This window comes from Ceratotherium simum, chromosome 16 (assembly GCF_057802395.1).
Source record: "Ceratotherium simum simum isolate JZ-2026a chromosome 16, ASM5780239v1, whole genome shotgun sequence".
Taxonomy (NCBI): Eukaryota; Metazoa; Chordata; class Mammalia; order Perissodactyla; family Rhinocerotidae; genus Ceratotherium; species Ceratotherium simum.
This window is the reverse complement of record NC_141915.1, coordinates 1,242,335-1,260,608: the sequence shown is the minus strand read 5'-3', so window position 1 is coordinate 1,260,608 and position 18,274 is coordinate 1,242,335. Positions and strand designations below refer to the sequence as shown.

Genomic DNA, 18,274 nt, shown 5'->3' with positions numbered 1-18,274 from the left:
ACGTCTGGCCTGAACCACAGCACTGGAGAGATGGACCTCCCGCTGCCTACCTGCCTGCGGACCCCGAGGTCCCCACCCTGGTGGGCTGGCGTCTTACCATGTCCACGGCCACTTTCATGGCCTCCTGCAGCCCAAAGAGCTTCCCGGCCACTAGGTAGACCCCGCCCGTCCACACGGCGCAGGCCTCATGCACCCAGTGCTCCTGGGTGTCCCCGCCAGGCTCTGCCGGCAGCTCCTTGCTGCACTCGTGCTTGCGGCTCTTGTCGGCTGGGGCCACCTCCTCGCCACCGTCCCCCCGACCGTCACAGCAGTAGCAGCTCTGCAGCCGCCGGGACAGGCCCCGGGCACTGGTGCGCACTGAGCCCTGCTTGGCCAGGTCGGCCGGGCCGTCAGGCCTGGGGGGCTTCCCGGTGGCAGTGGCGGCAGCTGCACACTCGAGGCCTTTGAGTGTTCTCTCGAGGGGCAGCGAGGTCTCCTCGCAGGTGCCCTCCAGCCGCACCTTCTCCTTGAGTTTTGGCTTCTTTTTGGGGAGGCAGTGTTCAGGGTAGTAGGGCCCACAGAGGTCCCCGAGGTCCTTGAAGTTGGCCGGGTTTTGGCAGAGGCAGCAAACAAGGCAAGAGGTACTCAGGGCCTTAGAAACCACGGGCCCCAGGTGCATGGTGGAGGAGAGGGGCAGGGAGGGCCGCGGCTGCAGGACGGAGCCTCCGGGGAGCGTGGCCAGGGAGGCCCCGGCCATGTCCAGGGAGAACGAGCACGAGGATGAGGAAGAAGAGGCGGAGGAGGAAGGCTTCCTGTGGAGCTTGGGCTCCTCCCCAGGGGAGTTGACGACAGTGCACACGGTGGTGAATGCGTCTCGCTTCTCCACCCGCACAAAGGGCGAGAAGGCCGGGGTGCGGCTGTCTGCCCGCAGCCGCTTGCATGAGGAAATGTACTTGAGGCGGATTTCAGGCTCTGCGGGATCTAGGGGCAGTACCTGCTGCTGCCGCCGCCGCTTGGCACGCCCCTTGCAGGGTGAGGAGGTGGTGTTCTTGGCCCGGCCCCGTGTGAGGCGCTTCCGCTTGGAATAGCTGCTGTAGTTGGCATGACCCGGCTGCTTCTGAGCCCTCGTCTGGGGCTGGCAGGGTCGGCCCTCAGGGGGCTGGGAGGCTAGGCCCAACTCCTCTGTCTTTGGCTTCTTGCCTCCTCCACCAGAGCCATCCTCCCCACCCCGCTGCGTGCCGTTGGCCCTGTCTCGGGGAGTCAGGGGCAGAGCCGGGCCAAGATGGGGCCGCTTCTCCAGGGTGCCTTTGGGGAGTCCGAGGACTCCAGCCCTGCCTTTCCGGCTTCTCTTCTTAGGTGCCAGGGCGGATCCCCCCGGCAGCAGGGCCTCTGGGGAAGTGAAGGCCTCGGTTTTGAAACAGTCAGTCGAGGACAGTTTCTTGCTGTTCATGAGTTTGCCTTTGAAGGACCTGTTGGTGGGGTTTCTGCATAATGGGTCAGCCCCTGAAGCTCCTGGGAGTTTCTGCCCCACGCCCACGTTTAAGAGACCTTCTTCTGTCCCCAGGGGGCTGCCCCCAACACTCTTGAGCCCACGGTCCTTCTCCGGGAGGGACGGGCTCAGAGGGTTCCCGGGCAGGGCCCCTGGCACTTTGCATGCGAACTTCTTCAGGCTGGGCGAGGTGATCTTCTGCACGATAGCCTCCAGCTTCAGGCCCCGGCCTTTCCGGGGTGGCAGCACCTTGGTCTTCATGGCCCCCGGGAAAGCCGTCCGCGAGGCGAGCTTCAGGCAGGCGTCAGGGGTCTCGGGGGGCAGGGGCTTCGAGGTGGGCTCCCCGCTGCCCTTGGCGGGCTTGGCCTTCTTGGGAGAAGATATCCTCTTGAAGAGGGTGGGAGGGCCCTCGGACGGCTCCTCCTTTACTGCCCCCTCGAGGCTGCAGGCACTGCTGCCGCCGCCGCTCCGCAGGACCAGGCTCCGCTTCTTGGTGGGGACGGGCGCCAGGAAGGCCGACTTCCTCTTGAGCGCATGGAGAGGCCGATCAGAGAGCTTGCTGCCTGCACCGGGCTTGGGGACCCTTGCCCGCTGGCTGGCCCTGCCCTCCTTCTGGGGGCTGCCGGAGACCTTGAACGTGGTGGGCAGATGGTTGTTGGCAAGGAGTTTCTTGGCGGCACGGCAGTTGGGCAGCCGACTCTCCGAGGGCCGCCGCCGCTTGGCGTGGAAGACCTCCTGGGTTTTGGTGCGAGACCGGAGGATCATGGAGCGCTGGTCTTTGCCTGGCGTGCCAGGGGAATCCGTCTCCTTGGTCTTGGAGCCCATGGGGCTGCTGTCAGAGGCCACAGGCAGGGCCGCGGGGTTACTGGGGCTGGACGCGGCCTTGGGCGAAGGCTTCCCCACCCGCTTGCCTGACTTGAAGGCGGCTCGCTGCTTGCCCCCTAGTTTGTCTGCGGGGGCAGGGGTGGTGGTCAGGCCTGGGGGTCCAGGCGTGCGGGGCTCGCTCAGGGCCGTGAAGGAGCGGGTGCACATCCTGGGGAGCCCTTCCGAGGCCCCCCGGCCTGGGGCCCCCGCCCCCTCCATCTGCCCCTGGGGGGGCCCCGTGCAGGATTCGGGGAGCAGAAGATCTTTGGGCAGTGCTGGTGCCCTGCACGGGGAGTCCTCGGCCTCGGGCAGCCCCCGGTGCACCCGCCGGCTCCGTAAACTTTTGCCGCGAGGCACGGGCTCTTTCTTAGCAATGGGAGCCTCCGGCACTGCAGGCTTGTTCGGCTTCTGAGCCAGGGAGGCGTCTGGGCCCAGGGTGGTGGAATCCCCAGGAGCCAGCGCCCCATCGGGCCCCTCTTCGCCTGGCTTCATGTGGGACAGGGAGGCCTCAAACCAGCTCTGGACCTTCGACTCGGCGCCCACGGTGGGACCCAGCAAGATGACGGACTCCCCAGAGAGGTGGCACGGGGAGCCCCAGCCGGCCTTGGGGTCTAGCACCTCCTCCACCTCCTCCTTGGTGCACATGAGCGGCGCCTTTGGCGACAGTGGGTCCTGCATGCTGGGCCTCTGCTCAGGGCTGCCCAGGAGCTCGCAGAGAGAGGAATACTCCTCCTCCGCCTCTAGGTCCTCCTTCCTGCCGGTGGGCGGCAGCAGCGGGAGGTCCCCGAAGTCGGCGGAGCAACAGTGCCGGCTGTCCTCCAGCCACCGGTCAGCCTTGCCCACCTCGGGGCACTGCAGCAGCCCGCCCGCCTCCTCCTTCACCCCACCCGCCTCCTCCTGCTTCGAGGCCCCGGGCACGGCCGCCTCCTCCCCAGGGGGCTCCTCCTCCTGGAAGCCCAGGCAAGCCGAAGCCTCGTGGGCGTTCTCCTTGCTGACGCAGTCCGAGGCCTTCCCGTCCTGCTCGAGGCCCTTGGTGAGCTCCCCAGGGTGCAGCCCCCACCGGGGACAAGCATCCCCCAAGTTCTCCTCAGGCCAGGCGAAGGGGTTGGTGCTGTCCGCTGAGCTGGCGGTGGTCGTGTCCGGGAAGCAGTCAAAAGCTGCCGTGGCGGGGTCCGCAGTAGCCACCCCAAGGGTGGGCTTGGTGCCAAAGGAGAGGGGACCCGTTGTCTTCTTGGGGTCGGGGGTGGCGAAGCCCACGGAAGGGTCTCCGAACAGCCCCGCGCTGAAGTCCTTGGTGTTGCCGCCCTTGTCCAGCTGCAAGGACTGGGGCAGGGCCTCGGGCTCCCCTGGCCGGGGCCACGCGTTCTTGGCCATGGCGTCCAGGCAGGCGTTGTGGTTCTCCAGCGAGAAGGGCGGCTTGCTGGCGTCCTTGATCAGGCCGGGCGCCTCCGCCCAGGCCTTGTCGGCCTTTTCGCCGATGGCCTCCTGCAGCCCCAGGATCTCGGAGGCCAGGTCCTCCTGCGCCAGGGCGCTGAGCAGCAGCCGCGGGCAGTCCCGCTCGCCCGCCACAAACTTGGAGAAGCTGTCGAGCGGCAGGCTGCTGTGCAGGCTCTGGAAGGAGTCATCGGACTTGGTGGACATGTCGTCGGGCGAGGTCACGGAACAGGTGGACACGGACTCGGGCTTGGCTTTCGAGTTGCTGTTGACCCTGGCGGGGCTGCCGCGGGCCTGGCTGCAGTAGAGGAAGCTGCGCTCCAGTGGGTCCTCGGAGCCGCTCAGGTAGTCGGCCTCCGGCGGCTCGGCGTGGCTGGACTGCGGCGTGCTGCTCAGCGGCTCTGACAGTGGCGTGCCCGCCGGCTCAGCCGAGTAGCCACTGCCCTCAGGGCTGCAGTGCTGGCTTTTGTGCTGCTCTGGCGTCCTGGACAGCAGGGTCTTGACACCCTTCTTCTGGGGCACGGCAGCCTTGGAGAGCAGCAGCTGCTGGACTGTGTTGGAGATGTTCTCCACCTGCGAAGTCAGGGCCGTGAGGCTCTGCAGGCTGAGATCCGACAGCAGGTTCTCAGGGAGCTTGTCCCTCTGCAGTGGCTTGCAGTTGCCGGCCTGGGTGTCCACGGAGCTGGTAGCGTCCGTCGGCGAGGGGTTGAGCAGGGGCATGAAGTGGCTGTGGTCAGTGGCGCCGCTGGGGAAGGCCCCGGCGCTGAGCGGCTGCTGGCTGTAGGGGAAGTTCTCCAGGTTGGGCATCAGTGGCGACGGAGTGGAGCTGTAGGAAGGCGAGCGGCCCACGGAGCGGGCCGGCGAGTGGCCGGAGCTGGGGCTGAAGGTCTGGTAGTACTGCTCCGGCGTCCTGACGGCCGTGTCCGGCTGGCAGTAGCCCGGGCCTTGCTGCCCGTAGTGTTGGTACTTGGCGAGGTTTTGGTAATGGAGGGTTTCCTGGGCGTGGTGCCGGCTCTGAAGGGCCTGCTTCTGCTGGTCATAGCTGAGGCGGCCAGACTGGTAGGCATGAAGGCCCTGAACCCGCTGCCCCGGGGCCAGGCTGGCGTTGGCAGCCAGCGGCCTGTCAAGGGACTGGGCAGACGGGGCCGTGCAACTCTTATACGAATGGGCCCCCTGCCCGGCGGCCTGGCCGGTGGCGGCGGAGTAGGTGGAGGCGGCGGGGAAGGACTGCGAGGGCTGGGGAAAGTGGCCGCCCTGGGGAAAGGGCAGAGGCGAGGCCATGTCGTTCTGCAGTTTCTGCCTCTGGAGCTTGGGGTACACCAGGGGCGGCTGGGGCTGTGGCAGCTGCTGCGGGACGTGCAGGGAGCGAGTCCGGAAGGGCAGCTGGACGCCCTGCTCTGGGTACTGCCTGCTAGGGGGCACCGCCGTCTTTTTCATCAAGTTCTCGTCATATTTGCCCACCCCCGCTGGCAGGGGCTGCGGCTGGGGGGGTGGCGGCTGGGGGGCGCCCCAGGCCTGCAGGCTCTCCTCGCCCGAGTAGCGGCCCGGGTAGGGGCTGCTGTCCTGGACGCCGTAGCCCGAGAACGCCGGCCTCCCCTGCAGGGCCTGCTGGGAGGGCAGGCCTTTGCTGCCGCGCGCCGTGCTGGCGGGCGTGCCCGCGCCGCCCTCGTAGCCCGGGTAGGGCTGCGGGCCGTAATAGTCCTTGGCCAGCAGCCGCTGCCGGTCGCAGCTCAGCCCGGCCTGGCTCGGCTGCCTATAATTCTCCAGGCGAGAGGTCTCCTGTGAGGTCTGCTGGTAGTCCTGCTGTTTGCCATGGAAACCACACCTTTCTCGAAAAGACTGCATGACTCGGGCTGGGTATCTGTGAAAAGAGAAAGGGAGAGAGGGAGGGCGGGGAGGGGAGGGGCAGAGGGACAGCGATTCAGACGGGCCATTTCCTTTCACCTCAGAAAGCCTGCCTCCCAGCCCTCTCCCCGCCCTGCCCTCTCCCCGCAGCTCTTAATAGTCTCTCCTTTGCCCGCGCCTCCTCACCAGCTGTGCACATATTGACAACTTCTGTGTCAGGGAGGTGCGCTCTGTAATTCCCGCTCTGACATCGCCCGCAGCTGAGCCTGGCCAAGGACGGCCACCGCGGTGGGAGGGAGACGTACGCGGGCTACCCAGCACCAGGTCGCGGGGAGCGGCCACCCACCCTCCTCCTGGCCGGCTCCTCCCCCCCATCCCCCAGCGCTCCCCTCCCAGCCCTTCCATGACAGCTCAAAATCATTTAGCAGAGCAATTCCTGTTCCCCCGTCCCCTGGGGCCGCTGGATCCTGTAATCTAGTCCCAGCGTGGCAGTGTTCAAACGTGACCCAGCCCTGCCGGGGACCGGGGAAGGTTTGCCCCTGCCCCAAGAAGGTGCTCACCAAGGCCTGCCTCGGGCGCACACACACACACACGCACCCCTCCCTCCAACACTGCCGTGCCATCTGGAATCTGTCTGTTCCTTCTAGCAGACGTCGATTAGAGGCCACCAAGCCACGGTAGGCATAAAGCGTCCCCTTCTCTGACTCCCAGGAACGCAGGACGGCAGCAGCTGCCTCCTGTTTTTGATATCATAGGTGCGTAAACAGCTTACGTGGCCCGGAGTGAGGGAGTGCGTGCTAATGGGGGACAGAGCCACACTCCCTTCCTGTGTGAAGAGACCCTCCTGGCCAGCCCCTCCCCGTCTCCTCCGCAGGGTCAGGGCCAGGGCACACCAGGCTGAGAGCCCATCTGTTGATGATTTTAGGGGCTGGGGCCCAGGCGGGGTCTAACCTACCCCAAAGCAGGATCCTGGGTCAGAAGATGACCCTGGGGTGGGGGCAGCGAGCCTTTCAGGGCAGAGCAACTGGATTCACAAAACAGGCCAGCCCTCAGGGTCCAGGCTGTAGGTGCCCCTAACTGACTGGGGGCCTGGTCACCCCAGAAGACCCTCCAAGGAGGGAAGGAGAAGCAAGGAACACTCCAGGCTCGGGAGGAATCACGGCAAGGGGCTGGCAGTCAGCCCTGAGTCCCAGGGGCCTTGGGATTTACCCACAACCGTGCCGGCTGGCGTGGGGGTGGGCTGAGAGGCAGGAAGAACTCGCCTCTGCCTACACGGCCCAGGCCCCCAGGAGAGGATGGGGGACTTTCCAGTTCCATTCCCAACGCCCAAAGAGGAAGGAGTGGCCTGCCTTGGGCAACAGAGATTCCAGGGTTATAGGAGGGACCAGAATGGAATGAAGAGGCACAGAGACGAGAGACACACACAGATGTAAGAAGGGGAGAGACAGAGAGAGGGATGCGGAGCAGGGGGGACAGTAGGGGGCTTCCCCCAGGAGGTCCAGCTCACCCCTCTTCTTCACCTGGATCCCACCTAGACGCTTCCTCATTCAGTGTCGGGAACTGGTCAGGGACGGGGACAGGGGAGGGGCTCCACCCAGCTGAGCAGGGCAAGCCCAGGGCAGCAGACAGCCCCCAGGAGCCCCGTTAGCACAGCAGGGCCCACCTCCCCTGCCCTCAGCAGGTAGCTGGCCCTGACTCAGAGATGGAAGCGCCACGGCTGCAGAGAGGGAACCAGTGTCCTATGAGGCAAGCCCCTGCCCACTGGGCTTCTCAAAGCCAGCAGGCTCCATGCCGACAGCAGCCAGCGGCCTCCCCTCCGCCTCTCCCTGGATTTATCACAGGCATCCCCAATAAAGAGAAATGCGCCCGCCCTTCTGACCCACTTCAATCCCGGCCCTGGCGTCTTGGATCAAACATTACAGAAGGTGCCTGCTGCCACACGCCGGCCCAGAGGAGCTGGAGGCCGCACTCGGTTCTGGCCTGGTGGCTCCCGCCAGGTGGGCAGCCCCGTACCTCCTGACCTGACCTCCACAGAGAAGGGTGCTGGCCAGACCGCCCCAGAGCTGCCCAGGGGGGTGGCTCCCTTCTGCTCAGGGGCAGGCCTGAGTGGCACCTCCCCATGCTGCTCGCGTCCCCCTGGCAGGTGGAGGCCACCTCTGCTCAGGGTGTCCCCAGCCAGCAGGCAGGGTTAGCAGCAGCCCCTGGTGAGGAAGGCCTGCTCCAGGGCCGAGGACACCGCGCCCGGGTCTGCCCTCCCTGGCCATGTTTATGAGCCCAGAATGCACAAACCCAGGCCCGCTCTGGAAGCTGTGCCTCGTATATCTGCACAAATTACATTTCGGCTTTTATTAGTCCCAGATCGCTCTCATTTCCTGCTGAGTGTCCTGTGGATATCATTAACATTTCTACAGCTTTTTTATTTTTTATTTTTTTTCACATTCTCCAAAATGCATTACCAGAAACATTATTTAAAAAGAGAGAGCGCTATGACCAGTGTCCCCTCCTTAATCAGCCCAGCTGCTGCGTCTTTTAATTTAGCCAAGCTGTATTACAGGCGGGTTTCCCAATACACATGAGCAGCTGGATGTGGTAAAAGCATCTATCTCTAAGAAAAGACAGTTCAATTAAAAACGAGAAGCCCAGTGCCTGATGGAGAACGCAGGCAAAAATGCTCACCCCAACGCCACCCTCCAACCCCAGGCGGCGGGGGGAGAGGGACGCAGGAACAAAGGCATGGCATCAAAGGCCGCCTCTCAGAGCCCACGAGGTCCGCCAGCTCTGCTGGGAGAAAATGGGGCTCTGCCTCTTTAAGAGCCGCCTCAGGCCTGCCACGGGCTCTGTTGTTATTAATTATTATGATTATGATTACTTTTCAAGAGCACTAGGAAAGGACAAGGAGGGAGAGGGGGCAGGCAGCAGGCAGGATGGGCCGCATCAGGAGAAGGGGGCAGGAAAGAGGCCCCCTTGGCAGAGAGATGGTGACCTTTGAACCTGGGAAGGGGAGGAGGGGGCAGAGAGGTGCAGACCGGGCATTTGGCCTTGTGGGTTCAGCTGGAGGGAGAAGGGCTGGGGGTCAGGGGAGGGCACCCTAACACATCCTCACAGAGCTCCTCTGGTCCAGCCCAGCCTCCCTATCCCACCCGCCACCTGTCTCTTCTCCCAGACCCTTGGTCAAGGCCTTGTCTCTGAAGTTCTTGCCAAACCCGGAAGAAAGGAAGGAAGGAAAAAGAGAAGGAAGGGAGGGAGGAAGCCAGTCTTGAGTGTCCCCTGAGCCAGAATGTTTGCTCTCCTCCTATGACAACTCCTGGAGGCGGTCTTCCCTGGCCACTGGAGGGGGGCACGCCAGGCTCAGGGAGACACGTGCTCAAGGCCACCCCACAAAGCTGGTGCAGGGCCCAGCCCTCGTATCCAACGCCCAGGACTCCCCTCAGCGCAGCGACGGGTCTCACTGTGGCCCCAGCCGTCTACACAACCAGGAAACGGGGGAGATCAGAGAGCAAACGGGGGCATAATGAGACCCCAGACCCCCCACAGTGCGGTGCCAGCAGGCCTCAAAATCACCAAAAGCAGGTGATCCAGGGCCCAGGCCTTCTTTCAGGCAAAGACCCCAGCACTCTGCCCTCTGCCCAAAGGAACCACAGGCCGGAGTGGGGACACCCTGGCTGTGCGTGCCTCCTCCGCATAGGTGCGCTCACTTACTGCTTTGATGGTTCTGCATTTTTAGAGAGAGGTGAGGTTCAGAGAGGCAAAAGGCCTGCGTGTGAGCCCAGGGCAGAGCCCCCCAGTGAAGCTCCTTTCGCTGGACGCCTGCAGCAGCAGCAACAAGACCAAGGATGGATGCCCCTCACCTGAACCTGAAGCCCACACCAAGAATGCCCACGTTAGAGGAAGGCATCGTGCAGCATGACAGCAAGGAGGTGCTGCGAGGGGAGGCGAGGGGCTGCTGGCAGCTCACCTCTCCCGAGTCCCCTCTGCAGCCTCAGTTTTATTCAAGGGGCCAGACCCACCTTAGGGAGGTCCACTATGGGCAATGGTGGTCACTGGCTGCCTGCTGTCACCATGGTAAATACCGTACCCCGGGCAGCCTCAGAGAGAGCTCACTGGGCCCACAGCCTCTCCAGTCCCCAGGGCCAGGCCCCGGTCAGGGAATGGGCACAGTTATGGGGGACCCTGGTGGGCCCAGCTGGAAGCTGTGGTGGACGTTCTTCCTGAGGCAGGGGTGGGAGAGGGAGAGTGACCGAGATGGGGAGAGGGAGAAAGGGAGGCAGAGAAGGAGAAAGCGAGAGAGAGGGAGAGAAGGAAGCTTTCCGTTCCCGTGGCAGCTCTGAGGCCACTGGTTCCATCCCACCCACTTACCCAAGGTTGTTTTATGACCCAGTTTCCTGATTTGTAGCTGCAGGGAAAAAAATGTAAAAACCCAACCCACTGGAGGCCTGGGAACCAGGAAGAAGGGGAAAGTCACTTGGGTCAGGAGGCGGGGGGGCGGTGGTGTCCAGGATGAGTGGAGAAGGCAGCACCACCTCCGTTCTCCTCATCTGTGGGGGGGGAGGACACTAAGGATGAGACGTGACTGAAATGTAAACCGGCATTAGCCACACTGACTGCTGTTTCACGGGGTCCATTCTGAGTCCCAGGGGCCTGGCTTGAACGGGGGAAGGGCTGAGCTTCCCAGGAGTCCGCAGGACAAACAGCTGGGTGCCTGGGGGACTCAGGGCCAGGTTAGGGTCCCAGGGCCAGGGGCTAGTGGAGAAGCAGGGACCTGAGCCAGCTGGGAGGGGCCGCTTGGGGCTGGGGGGACCAACTTGAGTCATAAGAAATCCCAGAGAACAAGGCAGCCCACACTCCCAAGCATGACCTCTCAGGATGACCCTGTGGGAGTAACACACCTGGTATGCACCCCTCCTCATTCACGGGCACCCACACATGCTCATGGGAGAACCCCATGGGGGTCAGCACACCCCGTCAGTAGGGCCTGGCTGGGCGGGCCTGGGGGCTGGGGTCCTGAATATGGAGACACAAGCGGTGGGGTGAGCAGGGCTAGCAGCAGGACGACCCTCTCCAGCTGTCGGGCCCCCAGCCAGGCTCCTTCGCTGAGGCGGGGGACCTCAGGTGAGACTGGGGTCTGAGGGCTCTTTGAAGAATGTCTGCACAGGGAGCAGAGGCTTCTGGACTCTCCAGGTGTTTGGAAAGCCTTCCCCTGAAGCCCACCAACGCTGTTTCCTCCAAGGACCCAACTGCAGAGGCAGCCGAGACCCACAAAGCCCCCGGAATGAGGGCCTCCTTTCAGGGTCCAAGCCACCCAGTGCTGCTCACCGGGGTGGGAGTGGGTGCGGGGTGGGAGGTTGGTGCTGTGCTAGTCCCCTGAAGCACCCTGCCTGGTTAGGACGCCCCCACCCCATTTCCGGGAGGAGCAGAGTACCCACAGCACAGCTGAGATCTCAACTTAGGTCTCTGACCTCTAAGGCTGTGCGCCGCTCTTCACGGCCCCGTGGTCAACAGGCCCCGAGCCCTGGGCTGGAGGGGCCCACCGTCCAGGAGGAGGGGCAGATGGCCAGCCAGCCCCCTGCCCCTGTGAGGGGTGGGGCAGCGAGAAGGGACCCGCCGCGGCTGTGCCATGGGCCCTGACGAGCCCTCCTGGGGGAGGCCACGGGAGAGCTCACTGTGATCAGCCCCACACTCATCAGTCTCTCGTGGACAACAACTGTTTTGGGGTCATTGTATTCACCTCTCAACAAGAAGCGTCACCACCTCTCCCCATCTCCATCAAAACGAGGAAAAGAAACGGGAGGGACTGACAGCTGGGATGCAGACAGCTAAGAGGGCTGGGGTCTGGGCCCACATTCAGGGCCCCGGGCAAGCAAGATCAAGGGGTTGGCCCAGAGGCTGGCATGGGAATCTGAGGGATGAATGGAGGGCTCTCAGTGAGTTCTGTTCTCCCCCCACAAGCCCTTAGAAGTCTTGGCCTTGCTGATGACTGCGCAATATGGCTGAGATAGGATCTGTGTGTCTGCTGGCTTTGAGGGGAGGCAAAGAACGAAATGAAAGAGCCCAACCTCTCACCCCAGCCTTGTCCTCGCCACCCCACGTGACCAGAGGGACCATGACTTCCCTGGGGAAGTGGAAGCACCAAAGCACCAAGCTGGTGGTTTGTCTGGCTGCTGACTCTGTGGCCTTGGGCGTGCATTTTCACCTCCCTGAGCCTCAGGGCCTTTGCACTGGCTGTTTCCTCTGCTGGGAATACCATCCTCAGATACCTGCAGGGCTGCGCTCACAGTCTTTTTGCTCAAGTCACCTTCTCAGGCAGCTTCCCTGACCACTGTGTTTGAACTGGCATCCCTTGCACTCCCCTCCTCTACTTCTTCTCCAAAGCGCCCACCCCCTTGTCATAAGCCCTATGCTAGCTGGCTGGCTTTACTGGTGGTCTCTCCTCTTTAGAAGGAAAAGTTCCATGAGAGCAGGGATTTTTCCCTGTTGTGTTCACAGCTATAGCCCCATTTCCCGGAACAAGAAATATTCATGCAATGAATGATGTGTAAAACGGCCCAGTAAAGTATGAAAAGTACACAAGTATCCAGAAACAGCAGTCAGGTGCAGGTGTGGGCACATCTGGGTGGGCATGGGGGGCTTGTGTCCACAGCTCCTCCTCATTCATTCGACAAAGTACAATCTCCCTCAGGCCCAGCAGGACACGCACCTGAGTGAAGTGGGCAGGTGGGGATGGAGCAACCTGGGGACCTGGTCCCAGATACAGTGACGGGGAGCCCCGCTCAGCCCAGTGGCCCGCTGCCTGCTGGGAATGAGGGCCCAGGCTGCCAGAGCTTCTGAGGTTTTTTTCCTTTAAAAAGCCAGAATTCAGGATTTTATATAAAGGGAAATCTCTCATTTTCAAAAATGTTACCAACCAAGTAGAAAGCTCAACACTCCAGAGATCCAGAACACCGTCCACGCGCTGCTCTCAGTCACAGGCTCCCAGGGTCAAAGACTGGCATAGCTGATGCACGCGAAGCCTTGCAGGGGCAAAGGCAGAGCCTCAGCAGGTGGGGAGCTGGGGCACCGATGGGCGCTCAGTGAGATGGAATGAGAGCAGAGGAGCACCTAGAGCTCCCTGACCCCCGGGAGAAGCCCTGAGACCAGCACGAACCAGTTCAGCCGGGCACTGGGGCAGAAGGGTGAGCACGGAGGGCTCGGAGGAGGCAGGGCTGGCCTGTGCAGCCGTGGCTCCGAGAGAGGGAGGGAGGGGCTCTGCAGCCTGGGAAGGAGGTGCAGAGAGCGGGGAGGCCTGGGGCCCAGAGATGTGGTGATAACCTCCTAGCATTCCACCCAGGCAACGGATGAGGCCCTGCTGCCCCCCACTTTGCTGGGTCCCTTCAGGGCTCCTTGGTGGCATTCTTCACAGCGGTAACGGCATAGTTAATGGTATAATGAGCTGTTTCACGTGTGTCTCCTTCACTAGAATGTAGCCTGATGACAGTAAGGCCTTCAACTGTTTGGTCCTAAGCTCTAAGCCCCGAAATTGACCGGAGCAGGTGCCTATCAAATACTCGCTAGATGGACTGACAGACGAGATGAGTGAGAGGTCAGCTCTGGGTTTGGTGCATTACTACACCCTCACCACAGCCCTAAGGGATGCCACCCAGAGAGAGGGTTGATGATGACAGCCCCAGAGGCCAGGACACGTGCAATAGCCAATCAGGAAGGAAAGACGAAGCTTATGCTCTGCCCTCCACAGCCCCCTGAGTCACAGCCTCTCCTGTGCCTGAGCCCACTCGTCAGGACCACTTCTGTTCAGCTTACAGTCTGAACCGGGGAACAAGCTGGGTGCTGAGAACATGGAGGAAAAAGCAGGATGGCCCCTGCCCTCCTGAGACAGACAGACACACAAAAACCGCCAGGGTGTGACTCCCAGGAGGCTGCAGGTTTGGGGAGAGGAGATGGTTAGGGGAGGTGGAAGGAGGAGGACTTAGCCACGGGAGGAGGGAGAGGGTCCACCAGACAGGAGGTGTGGCCTCAGTGAGGCTGGGAGGCAGGATAGGGCAAGCGGGGCCACTGCAGTTCTCTCTCCCCACTGCCACCTCAGGCGCCCGGGCTGCTGCAGCCGATGGTCAGATGCCCTGTGTCCTCCTGGTGCCAATCCCCGGCAAACCTGCAGAGTCACCCCCATTTGTGAGCTGCCTGCATCACTGCTGCCTGGGGAGCCACCCTTCTGGGTGCCTTTGGGGCCCACGGTGTAGGGCCCAAGCTGGAGTGGGGTCTCTGGCTGGTTTCTGACATGGTGCTACCCCATCCCTCTCTCTCCCCCCAGCAAGGCCCACTGCCGAGAGCAGTGAGCCACCAGAAGCCACTCTCTGCAAAGCATATTCTAGGCCAAACCTCTCTCTCAGTTTGCAGAGGGATTAATGGAAGCCCAGAGAGAGACAGTGACTTATCCAAGAGGCCCAGCAGGGCTGAGATCCCTCTACAGACCCGTGCCCCACAGTGCCCGCCTGTCAACCAGAAAACGAACTCAGAGCTGGAGGCCAAAGAGAGGGGGCAAGGTCCTCCTCCTGGACACCCCAGCTTCCTGGAGGAGTCACGGAATGTTCTGCCTTCCCCAGCCTGGGTGGGAACCACGCCTAGCTTCCCCGCCTTGACACCCTCTCTCTGCAACATCCTGACAGCCGGGGAGGCACAGCACGCCAGCCCCCGCCAGCCCTGTTCCACCTGGGGGAACAGGGGAATTGGCGCCCCCTTCCTCCCCCCAAGCCCCCAGGGGAGGAAGCCGCCTGTCAGGACGCCACGGCGTGTCAAATCCTCTTGCTGCCTAATTGTGAGACGGCGGCGTTTAAAGAAACGCTTTTCTGGCCGCCTGCCACACCGCAAACTGCTTGGTATAATTTTATTATTAAGGAGAGAGAAAAAGAGGGAGGGGGATTGGAAGAGAGAGAGAGAAAGGAAGAGAGAGGAGGAAATTGCTTGGTCCAAGTCAGCTGGTGGAGTATTCTGCTCAATGTGAAAGCGGGGACGGCTTTCCAGTTGGCAAGCTGACTTCGTTAATTGCGCATTCAGTCTCTACTTAGGGTAATTGAAACGAAGCGGGCCCAGGTCCGACAATTAGGGTCTGCGACCAGGCCATTAACCCTTCCCGCAACCGCCCCCCGCCTCCCATCGATAGCGCGGCACCTTTTGAAAGTGGGGGTGGCCCAGTCGGCGCCCCGAGGAGACCCATTCTGGGGCCGGGGACAGGGAGCCCCGCACCGAGGCGCGTACTGCGGCAGGAGGCTGCCGGGCGCGCGCCCAGCGCGAGCAGGGTTAACGCGGCGCCGGAGTCCGGGAGCCTGGCTAGTGCCAAGCTGGGGTCTGGGGAGCCGCGCAGGGTGTGTGGGGGTTGTTTGCGGCCTCACCGCCCCTCTGCAACAGATGTTTCAGCCGTGTAAGACAAAGGCAGAGCGCCTGCTGCTGCCGGGAGAAAATCCGCAGGACTCCCTCAGGGGCAGGTAAAATTTCACCTTCTGTTTGGCCCCCCACACCCCCGCCCTGTTTCCCGGCCTCTGCGCCAATCCGGCAAGCGCCACCAAAGACGCCGCGCTGCCTCCTCCGCGGCCCAACCCGCTGACCCCAGCAAGGTCACGGCGACCTCGGGCTCAGCCAGCAGTGCGCCCGCCGGTCCTCCGCCGGCGAGGGGCGCCTCTCCGCGCCCAGCCCCCTCCTGGGGCGCCCCCGTCCGCGATCCACGGTAATTGGAGGCGCTGGGAGAGAGAGGAAGGAGCGCTGCACTCGCCACGAGGCGGAGGCGGCGCTGGACGCTCCGCGCCTCCCTCCTGCCTGCGCTGGGACCCCGGGGGGCTGCGCCCCCCCAGCCCCCATCATTCATCTCCTTGATTCCCGCTACAGCCGCCCTCGGAAGTCAGCCGAGTGAAGCAGCTGTTCCTTGCACACTCCACTTGACCAAAGATGATGATAAATGAGGCCCGGGCCGCGTCGGGGACGCGGCGATGGCCGCGGGGGCCGCACAGGGCGGGGCGTACGGCCCGCAGCCCTCTCCCCGCGCCTCCTGAAGGGCGAGGACGCGGAGGACAGAGGCCCAGAGGCAACATCAAAGGCCCGCACCTCCCACCTGGAGCCGTGCGCAGCCCCAGCAGCGGGCGGTGACAAGGGACCGGACGGAGGTGCGCCCCGAACGCCCGGGCCGAGGTGGAGACCTCTTTCTCGCGGCGCGCGCCGCAGCCCCGCCCCCCTTCGCCCCCACCCCTTCCCCTAATGCCTAGGTCTCCACAGCGCCCTTGTCCCCCCCCGTGCCTCAAACCTATTAACGCTCGTAAATAATGAATAATGGAGCACTACCCTCCAGCCGCGCAAGGCTGCGGGCGGGGGCCGCTGCCAGCTGCGTCCGGTCCTGGGGAGGGGGCGCCCCCTGGCCGGGTGCAGGGGGCTCGGGCGCGCGGCCCCACACACGTGCAGCCGCGGCGCGCAGGCGGGCACCCCGCCCCGCGGAGGAGGGGGAATCCCGCTCTGCCCTCCCCAACGCCACCTCCCCTGGAGTCCTCTGGCACCGAACGAGGCGAGAGTGCGCGCGAGCTTCCCAGCCGGAGAGGGTTATTTTTAACCTGCCCCCCTTTCTATATCTGCCTCTCGGGTTTGCGCGCCCGCCCGCCCGCTCCACCAGCCGAGGACGCGGGCTCCTCACCTCGCTTGGCGGCTCCGGACTCAGCGCCTCCCCCGGCCCGCGGCCCCCGCCCCCGCGCGGGCATCGCGCAGCTAAATCTCAGCCTGGAAAGGACCGATTAGGAGCCGCGTGCCTTTCTGCGAAATATTGGAACCGGCTGGGGTGGGGGCGGGGAGCCGGCGCTCTCGTCCCCTCGCCTCCCTCCCCGCGCGCAGAGTGGCTGCGAGAGGCGGCTCCGGCTCTCCCTCCGCAAGCAGGGGGCGGCCGGCCCGGGGCGCCGAGCCCCTCTTTGGTTTTCGGCCGGCTCTCTTCAGTGCCCACCCTTCTTCAGTCATAACCAAGCTGGAGCTTTGAACACACGGACCCTCCGGCAGCGGCGGCGGCGCCAAGAGGGGCGCTGCCTCCCCCATCTCCAGCCTCCTCCCTGAGCCACTCCAAACAAACACGCCATTTAAACAGCAGCGGGTTCGCACACCAACAACTTCAAGGCAGACCCCACCCGTGCCCAGGCCGTGCCAGGGGCGCGCAGAGGGGGGTGGGGGAGGCTCTTTCCTCAGCTCCCTCCCCCTCCTCGGGCTCACCCCCGCCCCTCCCTCCCAGCCCCTTCCCCATCAGGCCCAGCAGCTCCGACCCCCAACCCCCTTCCTCAGGCGAATGAGGCAGCAAGAAGTTCGTGTTCACTCCCATTACCCTATTCTCCGAAAGGCCACCCACCCAAACCCCAGCCTGTCCTTCTCCCCAAAGGAGGGGGGCGGTAGAGGAGCTGGCTGAGCCCAGAAACCCCCTGGAGGCTTTGACTGGGTCAGTCACTTGACATTTTCCAGACTCTGCTCAGTGCCCAATCCTGGAGACCCACAGGCACAGGGCCCTGAGCGCCTCCCTCCTGCATGAGGTGGGGGTAAGAGAGAATCCTGCAAAACAGAAGGGAAAACTGGAGGACGTGGTGGGCAGAGGAGAAAGGAAAAGGGCATTCCAGCCGCAAGCAGCTGCCTGGCTTAGTGGCAGGAGAGAACAGAGCCTATTTGGGAACCTGAGCAGATTTCTCTCCCCAGCTTAACTGGGGGGGGGGGGGGCGGGCCCCCACCCCAAGGGAGCAGCCTCTGGCCTGGATTACCAGAGAGAGGTAAGAAGCCCAGCAGGCTGGGGGCGGGGGGGGGGGGGGAATGCATGTGGAATACAGATGTGAGGACGGCAGCCGCCACTGGACTTGTCTGATGACACCCTTGGGACGGTGGCTGGAGCTGGGGTGCCCTGCCTACCCTGGAAGAGAGAGAGGGCCCCCCAGCACATAAGGGCCTGGCAGGGCAGAGTGCGGGTTCTCAAGGGGCTTCTCCCCCCAGCCAGCCTGGACACGGGGCCTGGGGCCTCCCTCAGACCTAGCAAGTTCCCAGTAACCCTCAGACTGAAGGAGCAGGTGTGAGAGCAGACAGCCCTCCTAGGGCAAAGGGGCTTTGAGAGACGTGACTTCTAAGCCTCCACCTGCCCTCTAGGAGGTGACATCACCTCTCATTTCACAGACCTGGAAAGTGAGCTGGAGCGGGAAGGGGCTGTTCTGGGGGCCCTCCCCATCCCCCTGCCCTGGACCTGTGGGGAGGGCCCCAAGCTTGTGTGCTCTGCTTTGCGGCAGCTTGGTGTGAGGGAGGTGCCCTGGGGCTCAAGATACAGATGGATGACAATGAGGTCCTAGTTTATGCCTTTGGAAATTTCAAAACCTGGTTTTCTTGAGAGAAAAAAAGGGCCGGAGGTGGTGTGGTAGGGAGCTGAAGAAAAGTCACACTGCCCGCCACCGCCAGTGCCCCCTCCTGCAGACCAGCCACAGGGGAGCCAGGCCCCCTGGGGAGAGTTCCGAGTGGGGTGGCTCCTGGGGCTGCAGTTACTGTAGTGAGGCCTGGCGTCCACATGGGCCTCGTTTATTCAGCTGTAGCCCAAATATAAATCCCACCCAGCCATGCAGAGCTGCTCCCCAAAAGCGTGTAGCTATTGTTGTGATGAATGAATTACAAACTCATTTAGGGCCTAGC

At 63.3% G+C, this 18,274-nt stretch overlaps 1 protein-coding gene across 5 annotated transcripts in view; it reads right to left on the bottom strand.

Annotated features, from left to right (window-relative positions):
• Positions 1 to 18,274, bottom strand: part of RAI1 (retinoic acid induced 1) — a 119,990-nt gene that overhangs the window by 9,718 nt on the left and 91,998 nt on the right. For all 5 annotated transcript variants that reach the window (XM_087440282.1, XM_087440284.1, XM_014789786.2 and 2 more), the window contains one exon: positions 98 to 5,627. In XM_087440282.1, coding sequence (XP_087296408.1) covers positions 98 to 5,611 — 5,514 coding nt within the window. In that variant the 5' untranslated portion in view covers positions 5,612 to 5,627. The remainder of the gene's footprint in view (positions 1 to 97; positions 5,628 to 18,274) is intronic.